The sequence below is a fragment of the Microcaecilia unicolor genome, chromosome 9 (assembly GCF_901765095.1).
Source record: "Microcaecilia unicolor chromosome 9, aMicUni1.1, whole genome shotgun sequence".
Taxonomy (NCBI): domain Eukaryota; kingdom Metazoa; phylum Chordata; class Amphibia; order Gymnophiona; family Siphonopidae; genus Microcaecilia; species Microcaecilia unicolor.
This window is the reverse complement of record NC_044039.1, coordinates 87,979,414-87,998,375: the sequence shown is the minus strand read 5'-3', so window position 1 is coordinate 87,998,375 and position 18,962 is coordinate 87,979,414. Positions and strand designations below refer to the sequence as shown.

Sequence of the window (18,962 nt, the reverse complement as noted above, 5' to 3'; positions counted from 1 at the left end):
CAAATAAATAAAATAAATAGTGCAAATTTTTTATTTCATTGTTCCTTACATCTTGTGAAGAACTGGAAAGTAGAAAATGTGCAACAGATACCAATCTATCTGGATGATTGCAGGAACAGGGGGAACTTGGTAACTGGTGTTTAAGAAAACACCAGTTTTTGCTGATTCACTCACCCATCACTGGAAACTCAGATGCAAGAAGGCTTGTGAGAGTTGAGGGAAGGAAAGCTACAGTAAGAGAGAACTGTGAGATCAGGAGTAGTGAGAAATAAAACTGGGTGCTGAAACTTGTAACAGCTGCTAGGGTGAATTTCCTCCTGGGAGGTACATAATCCAACAACATACCAGTCAATATTCACAGACTGACATTGGGTAAATCAGACCCGGAAATTCAATGCTAGGCTATGTCCAGGTAACAGCATTATGTCTAGACATAACCAGACATATACTGACTGCTGACACTTACTTGGATCCCGGTTGATATTCAGCCAGGACAGAATGGAGGTTTCGGCTGAATATTGGCTGAGACCTACCTAAGGGGATATATGAGGTACTCTCACGCACCTACCCCCCTAAATCTTATCCCCCATTCCAATCTCCCCTTAACACTATGTCCTGATCCACCCTGTCCTAAGCACCTCCCAAACCAAATTCTCCCCAGCCAACTGTGAAACCCCCCAATCCAATCTCCCTCCTGGTTCTGATCCTCCCTAACCCCCATGTTCTGATCCTTTCTCACCTTAGCACTCCCCCCCATCTGATCCCCTAGCCAACTGCACCCCCCCCCCCCCCAAAAAAAAAAAACTCTTCCAACCCCCTAAGAACGTGTGAGACTTACCTAAGGGTCCTTTCTGGTGGGCTAATGAGACGAGACAGGAGGTACCTCTCCACTCTTGTCTTGTCTGTGCTCCAGGTGCAAAATGGCACCCACTGACCCCTGCTGGTAGTCTTGCAGTACTACTACCAGGGGTCAGCTGTTCAAATTTGCCCTTATAAGGAAAGCTGACTTCTAGTGGTAGTACCATGAGACTACCACCAGTGGTCATCAGGCATCATTTTGAATTTGGAGCCAGACAGGGTGGGAGCAGAAGGGAACTGCTCTTGCCCTGTCCCACTAGACCATAAAGGATGGCCCCAGGTAAGTCCCAAGGGTTCAAGGGGGAGTGGGAGGGGGAGGTGTACTGAGAGTTTCACAGTTGGCAGGGCAGATTGAATGAATGGGTTCCGAGGTGAACGGGCTCAGAACATTGGGGGTAAGGGGGTTTGAAACCATGAGAGAGAACAGATCGTGGGGGGATGCAGTTGGCAGGAAGGATTGGATAGGGAGGTGCTCAGGTGAGGGGTGTTCAGAATGTGGGGGTAAGGGGTGGATTGGGGAGATTGGGGGTGGAATTGGCTCAGCAACCCAGTAGTCATGTGCTGGTAGATATTCAGTAAAACAAAAAAAAAAAAACACCCTCTGGTCTGTAACTAAAAAACCATAAAAGATCATACACTGTACACCATTAAGCCACTGAGAAGGCTGATAGGCGGGATAGTAAGTTCTTAATAAACGTAAAAATTGATATTTAAATTACCGGAGTTGTCATTCTATACATCTGCGGGAAACTTTGCCCTTTGGTCAATTCTTATGGGTTCACAGACTGTGCTTTACAGATGAGGGATTTAAAAACTAAGCAAGGACATTGAGTCAACGTTTGTTTCGCCAGGGGTTACCCAAGGAAAGTTGTGCATCAGGCATACTTATGGGGGTTATATGCCAATCCAGAAATGCTATTACAGGATAATGCTAAAGAACCCTTAACTAAGCAAGTTTGTATTTTGTCCTGTTCTACTTTGGCTCCTACTATTGCTCAAAGTATTTCTAAACATTGGCATATTTTACAGTTACACCCAGTCTTTCAGGAAGGCCCTTGTATAGTTTATACTCAGGAGAAAAAAAATTTTTTTTTCAAACTTTATTTATTAATTTTAAACAATACAATATTTGTAGAAACATATATCTGCATATATTATTGAAATAAGAAAAATAAAATAAAATGAAATAAAAAATAAATAAATGTGACAGTGGGTTGGTAAAAATAAAGTAGAACAGCATATACAAACATACTACTAGGAAGTTAATTCCCTTTTACAGGGTTACATGGAGGGGCATAATCGAACGGCGCCGGCCATCTATGTGGCCAGCCATCTTCGGGGCCCGCTCCACAAAGGGGCGGTGCCAACCGTATTATCGAAAAAGATGGCCGGCAGGGGGAGAGGGGGTGGCTGGAGAGGGGGCTTTTACTTATGGATGTAGGGCAAGAAATGAAGAAGAAAGGCGGAAAGTAAAGAAATAAATGGAAAGGAAGCCCTGGAAACTGAGTTAAGAGGACAGATACCAGCAGAATCGGATACTGGGCCAGCATGATCAGAAAAACAAAGTCACCAGACAACAAAGGTAGAAAAAAATCATTTTATTTTCATTATAGTGTTTGGAATATGTCCAATTTGAGAATCAGGTGCTCAACATTAAAAGTTTATATTTCTTTACTTATTTATGGCATTTTATCCCACATTAAACATGAATTAGATTGGAACCTGGGATCATTTAATTTTTTTTTCCTGGAGTAAGGCATTGCCCCCCCCCCCCCCCCAGGGTCTCTCCCCGGCTATAGCCAGCTCTGCAAATTTTTTTTTTGGGGGGGGGGGGCGCAGAGGTGGACCGGGGAGAGAGCCTGTTGTTAAACATTTACCAGCACACCATTGCCTATATGGATGCCCTCAAAATGCTCACAGGCCAGACCTACAGTGCTACCCCTGAGGAATATGCGTACAGAGGCCCATGACCTCAGAGATGCAACACACCCCTACTGAAGAGTCAATCTCTGTCACTGTCTGCCTTGGCCACCCTAGGTAGCAGCCCACCTACCTTCACTCTCATGATTCCCCCAAACCACATTATTCACATAGATGGTAATAAACTATGACACATGGTTCTGGATGCTGTCTATCACATGGGCACCAACAACCGGCGGCGTGGCTAAACAGTAAGATAAAGGAAATCATTAGAGCCAAAAAACAATCCTTCAGAAAGTGGAGAAGAGAACCAACTGAAAGTAACAGGATAGATCATAAGGAATGCCAAGCCAAATGCAAAGCGGAGATAAGGAGGGCAAAAAAGGACTTTGAGAAGAAATTAGCGTTGGAAGCAAAAATACATAGTAAAAACTTTTTTAGATACATTAAAAGCAGGAAACCGGCCAAAGAGTCGGTTGGGCCGCTGGACGAAAATGGTGTTAAAGGGGCGATCAAGGAGGACAAAGCCATAGCGGAGAAATTAAATGAATTCTTTGCTTCGGTCTTCACCGAGGAGGATTTGGGGGGGACACCGGTGCCGGAAAGAATATTTGAAGCGGGGGAGTCGGAGAAACTAAACAAATTCTCTGTAACCTTGGAGGATGTAATGGGTCAGTTCAGCAAGCTGAAGAGTAGTAAATCACCGGGACCTGATGGTATTCATCCCAGAGTATTAATAGAACTAAAAAATGAACTTGCGGAGCTACTGTTAGAAATATGCAATCTGTCCCTAAAATCGAGTGTAATACCGGAAGACTGGAGGGTAGCCAATGTTACTCCGATTTTTAAGAAAGGTTCCAGAGGAGATCCGGGAAATTATAGACCGGTGAGTCTGACGTCGGTGCCGGGCAAGATGGTGGAGGCTATTATTAAGAATAAAATTGCAGAGCATATACAAAAACATGGACTGATGAGACAAAGTCAGCACGGATTTAGTGAAGGGAAGTCTTGCCTCACCAATCTAATGCATTTTTTTGAGGGGGTAAGCAAACATGTGGACAATGGGGAGCCGGTTGATATTGTATATCTGGATTTTCAGAAGGCGTTTGACAAAGTGCCGCACGAAAGACTCCTGAAGAAATTGCAGAGTCATGGAATCGGAGGTAGGGTATTATTATGGATTAAGAACTGGTTGAAAGATAGGAAGCAGAGAGTAGGATTGCGTGGCCAGTATTCTCAGTGGAGGAGGGTAGTTAGTGGGGTCCCGCAGGGGTCTGTGCTGGGTCCGTTGCTTTTTAATGTATTTATAAATGACCTAGAGATGGGAATAACTAGTGAGGTAATTAAATTCGCCGATGACACAAAATTATTCAGGGTCGTCAAGTCGCAGGAGGAATGTGAACGATTACAGGAGGACCTTGCGAGACTGGGAGAATGGGCGTGCAAGTGGCAGATGAAGTTCAATGTTGACAAGTGCAAAGTGATGCATGTGGGTAAGAGGAACCCGAATTATAGCTACGTCTTGCAAGGTTCCGCGTTAGGAGTTACGGATCAAGAAAGGGATCTGGGTGTCGTCGTCGATGATACGCTGAAACCTTCTGCTCAGTGTGCTGCTGCGGCTAGGAAAGCGAATAGAATGTTGGGTGTTATTAAGAAGGGTATGGAGTCCAGGTGTGCGGATGTTATAATGCCGTTGTATCGCTCCATGGTGCGACCGCACCTGGAGTATTGTGTTCAGTACTGGTCTCCGTATCTCAAAAAAGATATAGTAGAATTGGAAAAGGTACAGCGAAGGGCGACGAAAATGATAGTGGGGATGGGACGACTTTCCTATGAAGAGAGGCTGAGAAGGCTAGGGCTTTTCAGCTTGGAGAAGAGACGGCTGAGGGGAGATATGATAGAAGTGTATAAAATAATGAGTGGAATGGATCGGGTGGATGTGAAGCGACTGTTCACGCTATCCAAAAATACTAGGACTAGAGGGCATGAGTTGAAGCTACAGTGTGGTAAATTTAAAACGAATCGGAGAAAATTTTTCTTCACCCAACGTGTAATTAGACTCTGGAATTCATTGCCGGAGAACGTGGTACGGGCGGTTAGCTTGACGGAGTTTAAAAAGGGGTTAGATAGATTCCTAAAGGACAAGTCCATAGACCGCTATTAAATGGACTGGAAAAATTCCTCATTTTTAGGTATAACTTGTCTGGAATGTTTTTACATTTGGGGAGCGTGCCAGGTGCCCTTGACCTGGATTGGCCACTGTCGGTGACAGGATGCTGGGCTAGATGGACCTTTGGTCTTTCCCAGTATGGCACTACTTATGTACTTATGTACTTATAACCAAAAAAATACCCTTCCTCATTGTGGGGCAGTGGTTATCAACCTTTTTTCTGTTGTGTTCTGATGCACAAAGACATCAGAAAACATATATATTACTGTCACTAAAGTGAGTGTAGCAACAATACTTGAAAAACACTGTAAAAAAACTGATCATGTACATTAAAATATGTAAGAAGGTGTATAATATATGTTGCCTGTGTTGGTACACATGCATGTTGTATCACCACTAGGAGAATGACATCACTCATCAGTGTGGCTGCATTCCCCGAGAATGTCCATGGAGAAACTCTCTATTGACATGTATAAAGAGATTGTGGTTTTGTTACAGTTTGTGATTCTCTCATTTAATTTTGGAAAGTAAAGAAAATTCTCTGGATCTTGAAGACTCTTGGAACAATATTTAAACAGGACATGGTGCTAGCAAGCCCTTGAGTATAACACATCCAGGGCCTGGAAGGATATTTTCAAAGGAAAATCTTACATAGGACTGCTCTTTGAAAATATGGCAAACCGAGAGAGAAAGTCCTGTGTACCACATGGGATTTTCCATCTCCTTTCCCAATTTTGACCCACCGTCACCTCTTTTTCACTTCAGATAAAAGTACTTGCACTGTGAACTGTGGAATGGGGCAAATTTTCAGTGGGACTTTTCCATGGGTAAGCAGCTGTTTTCTTGTGGGAGAAGCTCTGAATATTGTCTTCCATGTATGGTCATGACTCTAGGGGTTTCCTGCCCCTGCTGCAGTTCCAGCGCCAGCATTGTCAGAGGCCTTCATTCATCAGGGCTGAACGTGATCTCCGCTGTAGAAATATGCTGTCACTTGCTTGAAATACAGGTCAATGGCTCTGGCTCAGGCTAAAAACTAGGCCTGTAAAAATCAAAGATCACTTCTGACACAAATTACATTTCACTGTAGCAAGTGCCGAAATGAGGTAATTGAAGCTGACAAGGGTGGGGGAATCTACTCTATAAACAAATAAGCAAGACTGGCACCTACAAGAAGTCACAAGCAAAGATGTTTTGGCTTCATGAAGATAGTACTGGGTCAGCTGCACCCTGGATGAGATTATCCAGGGGGGCTAAAGGGGGAAGTTTGGGAACACACAGAATCTTGGCTATTATTGACATCATTGACATCAAATGCTGATGTTTAAAAGATAATAGCTGATAACATGCAAAGATGACCAGTGAGAGAATGCGTGTGCATAGAAATGAATAGTACCAAAAATATATATAAGAAGGGTGTCAGATAGAGCAAGAGAGAGACATATTGAGAGACAGAAGGCTGAAGATAGAGGACGTGTCGTGAAGCGCTGTTCCACTTTGCGAATGCCTTATTGCCTGTACTGCTGTTGGTAAGATTATAATAAACTATCTTCTTATATCCCAGTGAGTACTTCTGATTATGGAGCTTGTTAATTACTGGACTGTATAAGAGCAGTCTGGGGGAATATGAGGTCAAAATAAGTGGTGGGAACACGCAAATTATTTAACACCACCTCAAGTTGGGGGAGCGGGACACCTCCCACCACTCCCTCCAGCAGCGAGGAACCTAGCCCTGGACTTCTTCCTGGCAAGGCAAAGCAAAGCGGTCCATCAGTCCCGTTGATCTCGCAGGTGCAGCAGGGTTCACATGCTGCTTGCCCCTCCGTTTCAGCATGAAATCAGGTAAAGGGTAGCAATTATGGAGGAATCAAGTGAAGAGCTACCTTGCAATGTTCCCTTCAGGATGCCATCTTGTCCTTCTACCGTATTTTGTAGGGATTCTTTCCATTTGTATATGCTGATGATATTATGATATATACTGTTCGTTGGGGATCTTGCCAGGGTCCTAGTAGATATTAAGGGGGTCTTGTACAAAGCATTGGTAAGCCCAACGCGAGCTTACTGAACGCTAAATCAGGACTACCGCTGTCCCAACGTGGCACCAACAGTAGTTCTGCCAAAGAAAACCCCCAGAAATGGTTTGCACAGTGGTAACCCGGTGGTAATTGTGCATCGCCACACACTGCCCAGTTACAGCCGGGTTACCGCAGGAGCCCTTATCGCCACCTCAGTGAGTGGCATTAAGGACTTCCTGCCGCATAGCCATCCAGTAAGAGTTCTCTTACCGCATGGCCATGTTTGTCTGGGGGCTTTTACCTGCTGCAGTAAAAAGAGCCATGGTGTGTGGGAAAAACGGTCCCTGCTGCTAGCACACAGCCCTTTTTCCCACAGCTTGATAAACGGACCCCCAAAAGAGGCCTAGCCATATTGGAATGCTGGGCTTCCCAGTTTAGACTGAAGCATAACAGAGGATAAAATTTATGGTATTAAGTAGTAGTTTTAATGGTTTGTTTATGGTAATTTGTCCATTAATGATGTAATGTACAAGTTGGAAAAAGAACTTAACATTTTGGGAGTATATTTTGATAATATATTTTCTTTTGATTCACAAGAGAAAGCGGTATCTGCTAAAATATTTAGAATGCCTTGGAAGCTGTTTTGCCCCCATATTCATGAACAAGAGTACAAAACCCCAGGGGAGAGACAAAAATATATACATTCTTACAGAGTATCCATGATGTATAGAGCTTTTAAGTGAGCCGCTTTGAGGCTAGTCTCACTGAAATTCAAGCTCGGCTGTAGGTTCAGCCTATACTGAACTCTCTTTTATCCTCCTTTGTGATAAAGTATTTACATTAGTGGGTCTTCTTTAGGCATACAATATACTACTTTTTTCAGGATTGGCTTTTGTTTGACAGCCCATATTCATGGAGGCAGGTTGTTTATTTTTTATATGTATATGTTGGACATTGTTATATCAGATTGCATTGCCTGTAAAAGTTTACATTGCTTGTACCTTAAATAGAGGAGTGTGGTAGCCGTGTTAGTCCACTCTTAAGGTTATCAATAGAAATCAAACAAAATAAAACATGGAAAAGAAAATAAGATGATACCTTTTTTATTGGACATAACTTAATACATTTCTTGATTAGCTTTCGAAGGTTGCCCTTCTTCCTCAGATCGGAAATAAGCAAATGTGCTAGCTGACAGTGTATATAAGTGAAAACATTCAAGCATTACTATGACAGTCTGACAGGGTGGGAGGAGGGGGGTGGGTAGGAAGTATGCATGGGGACATCAAAGCATATCATTGATATTCTAACAGGGTGGGTGTGGATAGGTGAGGGGAGGGTGATCAACAGAGACATACAGCTTTATGGTTTATAATGGGCTAGGAACCCCAGATCCTTGTTAAGTCCTTTCTGTTGGGTGTTAAAATATTCAATCATTCTGACTTCAAAGGTCTTACGTTCTTGTATGGTTTTAAAGTTACCTTTGAGGATTCTCACTGTGAAATCACTGGTACAGTGTCCTGGTCCTGTAAAATGTTGACCAACAGGCGTGGGAACCCTGCTGGCACCAGTATTGTTCATATGATGTCTTTGTAAATTGAATCTTGTCTTAAGCATCTGGCCTGTTTCTCCAATATAGCATCCTTCGTTACATTTTTTACACTGAATGATATATACCACATTGGAAGATGAGCAAGTGAAAGATCCCTTTATGTTGAATATCTTTCCTTTGTGGATGACTGTGGGGTCCTGTGAAATATTTTGGCATAGTTTGCAACTGGATAAATTACAGGGAAGTGTGCCCTTCTGTTCCTTTTCAGTCTGTGAAGGAAGTTTACTTCTGATTAGCTTGTGTTTTAAATTGGGTGGCTGTCGGAAGGCCAGTACTGGTGGGGATGGGAATATCTCTTTCAGTAATTCATCCTCCTGGAGTATAGGTTGTAGATCTCTTATGATTTTCCTCAGTTTTTCCAGCTCTGGATTGGATGTCACTACAAGCGGGATTCTGTCTGTGGATTTTTTCTTTTTGTACTGTAGCAGATTCTCCCTGGGTGTTTTGAGGGAGGAGGCAATATTCTTGGAGATTATTTTGGGGTTGTAGCCCTTCTGTTTGAAGGATTCAGTCAGGGTTTTAAGGTGTCTGTCTCTGTCCCCTGGGTCAGAGCAGATACGGTGGTATCTTGTGGCTTGGCTGTAAATGATGGATCTTTTTGTACAGTATGTGAAGGATGGAAGCTGGAGTTGTGGAGGTAGCTACATCTGTCTGTGGGTTTCTTGTATATAGATGTTTGTATACAGCCATCACTGATTGAGACCGTGGTGTCCAAAAAATTGACTTTTTCTGGGGAGTAGTCAATTTTGAATCTGATTGTAGGATGGTATGTATTGAATGCAGAATAAAATTGTTTCAGAGTTTCTTCACCCGCTGTCCAAATCATAAAAATGTCATCGATGTACCGGTATTTTTGTATGTCCATAAATACATTGAAGAGGGGCACAGACAGCTCTCAGACAATAAATACTACAGGAAACTAATACCTGGCAAGATCCCAAAAATGTACAAAACATTTTATAATGCTTATCCCAGAAATAGTGGATTTTCCCCAAGTCCATTTAATAATGGTCTATGGGCTTTTCCTTTAGGAAGCTGTCCAAACCTTTAACTCTGCTAAGCTAACCGCCTTTACCACATTCTCTGGCAACGAATTCCAGAGTTTAATTACACATTGAGTGAAGAAAAAGTTTCTCCGATTTGTTTTAAATTTACTACATTGTAGCTTCATCGCATGCCCCCTAGTCCTAGTATTTTTGGAAAGCGTAAACAGACACTTCACATCTACCCGTTCAACTCCACTCATTATTTTATAGACCTCTATCATGTCTCCCCTCAGCCGCCTTTTCTCCAAGCTGAAGAGCCCTAGCCACTTTAGCCTTTCCTCATAGGGAAGTCGTCCCATCCCCTTTATCATTTTCATCGCCCTTCTCTGTACCTTTTCTAATTCCACTATATCTTTTTTGAGATGCGGTGACCAGAATTGAACAAAATATTCGAGGTGCGGTCGCACCATGGAGTGATACAAAGGCAATATAACATCCTCATTTTTGTTTTCCATTCCTTTCCTAATAATACATAACATTCTATTTGTTTTCTTACCCGCCACAGCATACTGAGCAGAAGGTTTCAACATATCATCAACGATGACACCGAGAACCCTTTCTTGGTCGGTGACTCCTAACGTGGAACCTTGCATGACGTAGCTATAATTCGGGTTCCTCTTTCCCACATGCATCACTTTGCACTTGCTCACATTAAACGTCATCTGCCATTTAGACGCCCAGTCTCCCAGTCTTGTTAGGTCCTCTTGTAATTTTTCACAATCCTCCCGTGATTTAACGACTTTGAATAATTTTGTGTCATCAGCAAATGTAATTACCTCACTAGTTACTCCCATCTCTAAGTCATTTATAAATATGTTAAAAAGCAGCGATCCCAGCACAGACCCCTGGGGAACCGTACTAACTACCCTTCTCCATTGAGCCTGGATGTAGTGATACATGACCAGTGATGTATGTTATATATATACTAGTAAAAAAGGCCCATTTCTGATGCAAATGAAACGGGCGCTAGCAAAGTTTTTATCAGAGTGTGCACGTTTGAGAGAGAGTGAGAGTCTCCCCCCTCCCCTCTGCCCTCTCTCCCCTACCTCCCCCCTCCCAGATTCGGAGAGCAGTGTTTGGTAATTATACAGGATTCCTGCTGTGTTTTTCACTGTTTGTATTTGTCAGGATTCGTGCTGTGTTAGAGAGAGAGGGCTCCAAGTTTCGGAGAGCAGTGTTTGGTAATTATACAGGATTCCTGCTGTGTTTTCCTTCACTGTTTATATTTGTCAGGACTCATGGGGAAACCGGATATCTACACCACTTCACACTTCCGGCTGGAGGCTTCATTTAGAACGTTGGTGGTGCCTTTTATATATATATATATATATATATATATATATATATATATATATATATATATATATATAATGTCATATTTCTTTATTATTGCTTCTTGCCTGGTCAAGAGACTCCTGGCTTCACTAGTAAAAAAGAATGGATGAAGTGATGTATGACCAGTGATGTAATGATTATTTCTCTTCAACTATAAAATAGATCTGTATATATCTTAATCATTGTGTATTTTAGACAATAATGACTTATACACTCTCCGTATGAAGTGAACCTCTAATAAAAGTCTAATTTACCTAATACAAATCCAAAAGAATCCACAGCAATTAGTGAACAGTCTGTGTCAGTGATTGATTAGGCAGGCTGTAAAATCAGATCAATACAATTGATCAAGCCCCAGCATATATAATGGGTTTGTAATATGTCCTCTAAACATTTTTTTAGCCCTTCATTACCCAAGTGTGTCAAAGATTAGATACAAGAAAATATTTGCAACTACTTTCACTATTCAAGCTAATAAAATTTGTTACCGCGAACCTTGAAATGTATGTCTAATTATAAACAATTTTGTACTCTTTGAGCTGACTTAATATGGGATTGTTAAGTTAATGTTACTGTCACTATTTATTATCATGAGAATGTTCAGTCTATTCTTTTGTAAACCATGTAGAACCAGCTTGGCAACGGCGGGTTATAAATGCAATCTGTAATGTAATGTAAAATGTCTAATTGACAATTTATATGTATTTTCTGTGAGATTCTATATAGCACGTCAAGATTTCTACACAGAAATCAAAGTGTATTCCATAACAGAGCACATAAGCTAATTGGTTAACAAGCTAATCAGCGCTAATAATTGGATGTTAACCAAATTGTCAGCACTAATTGGTATTAGAATTTATACGCAGAACTATCTAAGCGTATGTTACAATGTGCTACGTGTAAATTCTAAGTCGCATAGTTGAAAAAGGGGCATAGCCATGAGAGTGGGATTAAGCAAATCATGGGTGTTACTAAAATCCATGCACACTGTAAATAGAATACACCTGCTCCGCTCATAATTTCGGTGTCGGGATGTATGCCAGTTTTACTTGGCATAATTGGCCACGACTAAATTTAGTCGCATGGACTGACATTAGGTGTAATCAATAAACCATGTGGGAATTTAGGCTTATTCTATAAAATACACCTAAATTAAGGTGTACTTTCTAGAATACACTTAAGCAAATTTCATTTTGATGCCAAATGTTTAGGCGTGATATATAGAATCTAGTCATTTATGTATAATATTTAATTTTTATCTAATATTCAATGTGTATTTATTATTCATTTTATATCTATCTTCATATTTTTTTTTTATCTCTGAAACAGCCTGGGGGCAAAACATGGTCATGTCTGGTTTTATGGTTCTTTTAAATAAACCAGCTTAGTGAAATCAATCATTCCTGTATGGAATACACCATTTCCTGCCTTGTACTCACAAAACGTATACCCAAAACAATTCTGCAAAAGACTCTGTACATGGCTTACAGGCAATATAGTGTATATACTGCTTGCATACGCACTTTTTAGAGAGTCTGACTTTCTTTAAATCTTCTTCAGCTGCTGGATTGGAATGAACAATAAGACATCCAAGGGCCAGTAGAGTCCTAGGACAGAAAATGTCAGTCTGTATTATTACAGTAAGTACACTGAGAAGTAATCGCAAGAGCCCTAGAGAACCACATAACATGACACAACACTGATAAGTAGAGCTGTATCAAATAGCATATTTTACTATTTGGCCAAATACGAACACCAAATATGAGCATTGAGCTTTAACATAACAAATAATAAAAGAAGCAATGTGAAATCAGAGATCAAGTATTTATTTCAGTAGGATTTAACATAGTAGAGCACTGGATTATTCGTATTTGAATTTAAAACACAATTTGGCCAAATACGAATAAGGTATTCGGGGCACCATTCGGGGCCAAATCGAATCAAATACAAATATTTGGTACAGCCCTACTGATGAAAAAAGTTAACGACCAAAGGAACTTGAGGAAGTGATCAGATTACAATCCCCCCAATTCTATCAATAGTGCCCAAAATTCAGTACACAGCTGGGCGTGCAGTTATAAAATAGGACCAGTTACACATGTAACATAATTAACTACTTGGCGATAAATACCAATATTTAGCATTAAGCACTAACTGGTGCTAAGTTGCCATTGTGCACATAACAGACATCCCCTATTCTATGATTAGCACAACTATCATGTGCAAATGCAAGAGGAATGTTAATGTGGGAGGGCATGTCAGGGCTGTTACCACAATTCTTGCACGCACTTTAGAGAATGGTTGTAGTTCCACATCCAACTGCATAGACATGGCATAAGTGGTCACACCTAAAGTCTGATGTATAACTGCAGACATAGGGGGAAATTCTATATATGGCACCTTAAAAATCAGTGCCATAAAACCACATGGTTAGCGTGATTCTGTAAACTACACCTAAAATTTGGCATAGTTTATAGAATATGCTCAAGTGCCATTCTTGTGCCTAAAATTTAGGTGCATCCATTTAGGACTCCTAAAACCAGGTCTAAATACCTACACCTAAAGTTAAGCGTAGTTTATTGAATATGTTCAAGTGCCATTCTTACACCTAATCCATTTAGGCCACCTAAAGCCAGGCCTAAATACCTGTACTAATCGGATGTATTCTATAATAGTGCACATAGTTTTTTGAAATGTCCACAACCTGCCCATTCCATGGCCATAACCATGTCCCCTTTTCAACTGTGTGCATTAGAATTTATAAGCATCGCGTTATAGAATACACCTAGAAAGCCATGCACGTAAATTCTAATTAAAGTCAATTAGTGCTGCTAATTGGTTGTTAAGTACCAATTATCAGTGATGGTTAGCTTGTTAATCAATTAAGTAGTGCAGCAATCTGGGGAGAGAATTAGAGCCTGAACTAATATTGAATAATGTTCTTCCACAAATAAAGTTTTAATAATACGTATCTGTCGTAATTGAAAAAAATTGACCTTCAACTTGAAAATAAGATTAGCATCTAAAAAAATCCTAAAACTGAAGGTTTCTCAACTTGTACAGCTTTATTTTTTTTTTAATTAAACCGCTCTACCATACAATTCTAGGCAATTTCCAAATCACATAGATTTTACAAAAGACACACTATTCTTCAAATACAATGCAACATTAAAACATGTAATCCAGTTAAAATTACTGAAGTAGCATCAGATCTTAATTGTTAACAAAAGCTTATGTAAACATCTGAACCTTCAAATATTTTCTGAATTATACAAAAAAGCAAGTTTTACACAAAGTTTCAAGTAATGCATTCCAAAGAACAGATCCTTCAGAACCAAAAATAGAAGAACGATATACATCCAATCTAACCTGTCGAAAAGAAGGGAATTCTAAACATAATTTGTTACCAGATCTCAAAGGTCTTCTTGGCATATGAATCTTCAAGGAATTAGACAACACTAGAGGCCCATTATGATTCAATGTTTTATGTACTATGGTCAAGATCTGAGCAGTAGCATTTTGACGAATCTGTAATGCACGTAATTTATAAGGAGGAAGCCCTAAATAAAAGGCATTACAATAATCCTATAAAAGGATGATAGATGCCAGAACAACAGTTTGAAAATTTGATGGTGACAAAAAATCTTTCATCTTATGTAATAACCTGAACTTAAAGAAAACTTTTTGAATAACAGATTTCAGTTGTAAGCAGAATCAATCCAAACACCCAGATATTTTAAACAGTTGACAACATTAATTTTTAAATCCTCATGATCAAAAAATTCCAGCATTATCAAGGGAGTTGCTTTGCCAGATAGAAACAAAATGTAAGATTTAGCCAAGTTCAACTTGAGTCTATTAATAGTAAATAGTCAGCCAATTTCTAATTGTTTGAAGACAATTACCCAAAAATTGGAAAGCCTTTTTGTTGAGGTAATAGGAAAGTAAAATTTTAAATCGTCAGCATATAGATGAAATTGAACATTCAAACTAGACAGGTGACAAATGGGACTAATGTAAATATTAAAAAGGCTAGCCAAAGGAGCAGATCCTTGTGGAACACCTGATGAAATGTCAAACCAATCAGAATATGAATCTATCTGAACTCTAAATTTTCTTTGTGACAGAAATGATTCAAACCAGATAAACCAGTGGTCAATATTATAGACTGATGAATCAATCTAAATGGGTTATTCAATTTTGTGCCATCTGTCATATGATGCCAAGATAGCTTAATTTATGAAGCAAAACATCATGAACAACGGTGTCAAGATCAAATTGAAGAACTGCATCTAAACCCTTTGATAGGAAATTCTTCGCATCCATTGCTAAAAAAACAGCAGAAGAGAGTCTGTACTACGTGCAGATCGAAAGCCAAATTGATTCTTACTTAAGTAATTATAATGATTTAGAAAATCAATACATTGTTTATTAAACACTCCATAAGTTAAGCTATTAAAGGGATACTAGCAACTGGACAAAAGTTAGAGGCTTGACTAGAGTCTAAGCCTGTTTTTTCAAAATTGGGGTCAAGATAATGCTACCTAAACTTGGAGGGAAAATTCCGAACTTAAAAAAAGTATTAATCAATAATGTAAACCATGCAATTACAAAAGAAGGTGGATTTGTCATTAAAAAGGTAGGACCACTATCCAAAAGGCAGATAGACTGGCAGTTCATCGATGGATTGAACAACTGAAAAATTATAATAGAAGACAATCTTCGTATTTTAAAATTTCCAGAGTCTCTTGATGCCCCTCCCCTTGATCTTTTAAAGAAATATCTTGTTGATATATTGAAGCTTTCCCCAGATGGTACGTCTTCTGTAAATACAATTTACTATTTGCCAGCTTCTACAAAAAATACTCAAAGTGAGGTAGTGGACCGAGAGCTTGATCCATCTTTGGATTTGAAAAATATCTCAGCTAGTCTTGAAGAATCAATTACTGACTCAACAGAAAGGTTTACCTTGTTAGTATCTATGACAGAGGTTTTCAACTCAGTCCTTGAGACACACCCAGCTAGTCGGGGTTTTCAGGATATCCCCACTGAATCCTGAAAACCCCGACTGGCTGGGTGTGCCTCAAGGACTGGGTTGAAAACCTCTGGACTATGATTTTTGAACAAGTGAACTTACTAATGAAGCAATAGTTTAGACAATCTCAAGATTTGTTTTATGGGCAGAAATTATGGATCTTCCTGGGTGTTGCAAAGCTCACTCAGATAATCAAAAGAAAAACTGGGAATATAATCAATATAACAAGTTTTAATTGCTTTCTCTGCAAACACACTTTCAAACAAAAACTATTTCTAGAGTATATGCCAAACTACCAATTAAACAAAATAAATAAAAAATAATAACAATATAGAATAGAAATGTGATGTGCTCAGATTTAATACATGACTTCTATAAATGTGAAAACACACTGCTAGCTACTGTCATCTGTCATTGCACATCATAAGTCCTTGTCCATGTGGAGGGGCATAATCGAACGGGGACGACAATCTCTAAGGGCGCCCATCTCTAAGGACATCCGGCGAAGGGGCGGGGAAACCCGTATTATCAAAACAAGATGGGCGTCCATCTGTCATTTTGATAATACGGTCGGGGACGCCCAAATCTCAACATTTAGGTCGACCTTAGAGATGGTCGACTCCGGTTTTCGGCGATAATGGAAACCGAGGACGCCCATCTCAGAAATGACCAAATCTAAGCCATTTGGTCATGGGAGGAGCCAGCATTTGTATTGCACTCTTCCCCCTCACATACCAGGACACCAACTGGGCACCCTAGGGGGCACTGCAGTGGACTTCACAAATTGCTTCCAGGTGCATAGCTCCCTTACCATCGGTGCTGAGCCCCCCAACCCCCCCCCCCCCAAAAAAAACCCCATTCTCCACAACTGTACACCACTACCATAGCCCTAAGGGGTGAAGGGGGCACCTACATGTGGGTAGTGGGTTTCGGGTGGGTTTTGAAGGGCTCACATTTACCAGTAGAAGTGTAACTGGTGGGGGGGATGTGCCTGGGTCCGCCTGCCTGAAGTGCACTGCAGTACTCACTAAAACTGCTCCAGGGACCTGCATACTGCTGTCAAGGAGCTGGGTATGACATTTGAGGCTGGCATAGAGGCTGGCAACAAATTAAAAAAAAAACTTTTTAGGGTGGGAGGGGGTTGGTGACCACTGGGGGAGTAAGGGGAGGTCATCCTCGATTCCCTTTTGTGGTCATCTGGTCAGTTTGGGCACCTTTTTGAGGCTTGGTCGTGAAAAAAAATGGACCAAATAAAGTTGACCAAATGCTCGTCAGGGACTCCCTTTTTTTTCTATTATTTCTTTTTTCTATTGGCCGAGGACGCCTCTTTGAACTTTGGTCATCCCCGCAACGGACTGCAGTTGAGGACGCCCAAAATCGGCTTTCGATTATGCCGATTTGGGCGACCCTGAGAGAAGGATGCCCATCTCCTGATTTGTGTCGGAAGATGGGCGCCCTTCTCTTTCAAAACTGCCCCTGATAGTCTTTCAAAGGTATTCAAACTTTCATGGAGTAAATTCCAAATATAGGAATTTATCTGTTGATATAATGTTCTTCTCTTCCATAACGATAGGTGCAGGACAGCTCTTCACCAGAAAATAACCAAAGCATTTGGTGCCATCTTGGAGAGTTTGGGAACGTAATAGTCATTAACTCCTGAAGAAGCCACTTTATTGTAGTGAAACTTGGTTCTGATTTCAGAATAAATGCTTTGGTTATTTTCGTTATGGAAGAGAACATCATTATATCAACAGATAAGTCCTTTATCTTATATTTGGAATTTACTCCATGAACGTTTGGCTATTTTTGAAAGACTATATGGATAAGGACTTATGATGTGCGATGATAGATGACAGTGACTAGCAAGATGTGTGTTTTCACATTTATAGAAGTTACATATTAATTCTGAGCACATCACGTTTCTATTATATATTTTATTATTTTTAATCTATTTTTGTTAATTGGTAGTTTGGTATATACTCTGGAAATAGGTTTTGCTTGATGGTCACTCAGGAAAGAAGAAAAGCTTTTCTTGCAATGAGACAGAAGGTGAAAAATTTGGGAGTTACTTTCCTGTTGGCATTCCATGTAAATGTAGAGTCAGATATGGACAATCAAAGCATGTTTTTTATGTTCCTGACCAACTGTGGGCATTTCTAGTTTTGAAGAAGAGTGTCTAATTTTATTTTCTGTATTGTTTTTCTTTTATATATACTCCTAATTATGAGGGTCTTTTACTAAAGCTTGGTTTGAGTTATCTGCAGCAGGGCCCATTTTATTCCTATGGGCCCTGCTGCAGGTAACTCGAGCTTAGCTTCATTAAAAGATCCCCTATGTTGGGCTTCCCCCTCTTTAATTGTGGTCTAAGGAAGTAAGAATTTGAATATTGTTTGAAAGATTCTTCGATTTTGGTTACTTTTTGTATTTATTGTGCAAATGTAATCTTGTAAAATTGTAATAAATATCAATTAAAAAAAGAAAGAAAGAAAAAGCCAAGTCATTATCAGAAGGATAGGAGGATCTATTGGAAACAAATGTTTTGGTAAAGTCAACTAATTAACAAATCAAAATAGCCTTTTTTGATCAATCTGAACCAGGTCAAATTGATCAGCGAAATATCATCTTTTCACATTAGTCAAACTGATTTTATATTGTTTTATAGAAGATTTCCAAGCAACTTTTTGTCACTGTCATCTTAAGCCACAATCTCTCTACCGCTATTTACTTAAACCACACTGAATATCAACTCACAGATTATAAAATATATCAATCTGCATGCATACATGAATAATCTAGGCACGGACATTTACATCTTTTTGAGAGCAGTGGGTGCAATTTCTGCTGCTTAGACTAGTATTTTATAAAGCATATAAGCACTGATGTGTCTTTATATCATAGCACCTAAGTAGGTGCTCACGTATCCTTCTAAACTAGGCATCCTCTTATAAAATCACTCTCAAGAAGCATATGAACAAAT

The 18,962-nt window shown here is 40.0% G+C and overlaps 1 protein-coding gene across 1 annotated transcript in view; it reads right to left on the bottom strand.

Moving 5' to 3' along the window:
* RYR3 (ryanodine receptor 3) overlaps nt 1–18,962 on the bottom strand; it is a 743,078-nt gene that overhangs the window by 505,294 nt on the left and 218,822 nt on the right. Inside the window, 1 exon segment of the mRNA XM_030213678.1 lies at nt 12,474–12,557. Coding sequence (XP_030069538.1) covers nt 12,474–12,557 — 84 coding nt within the window.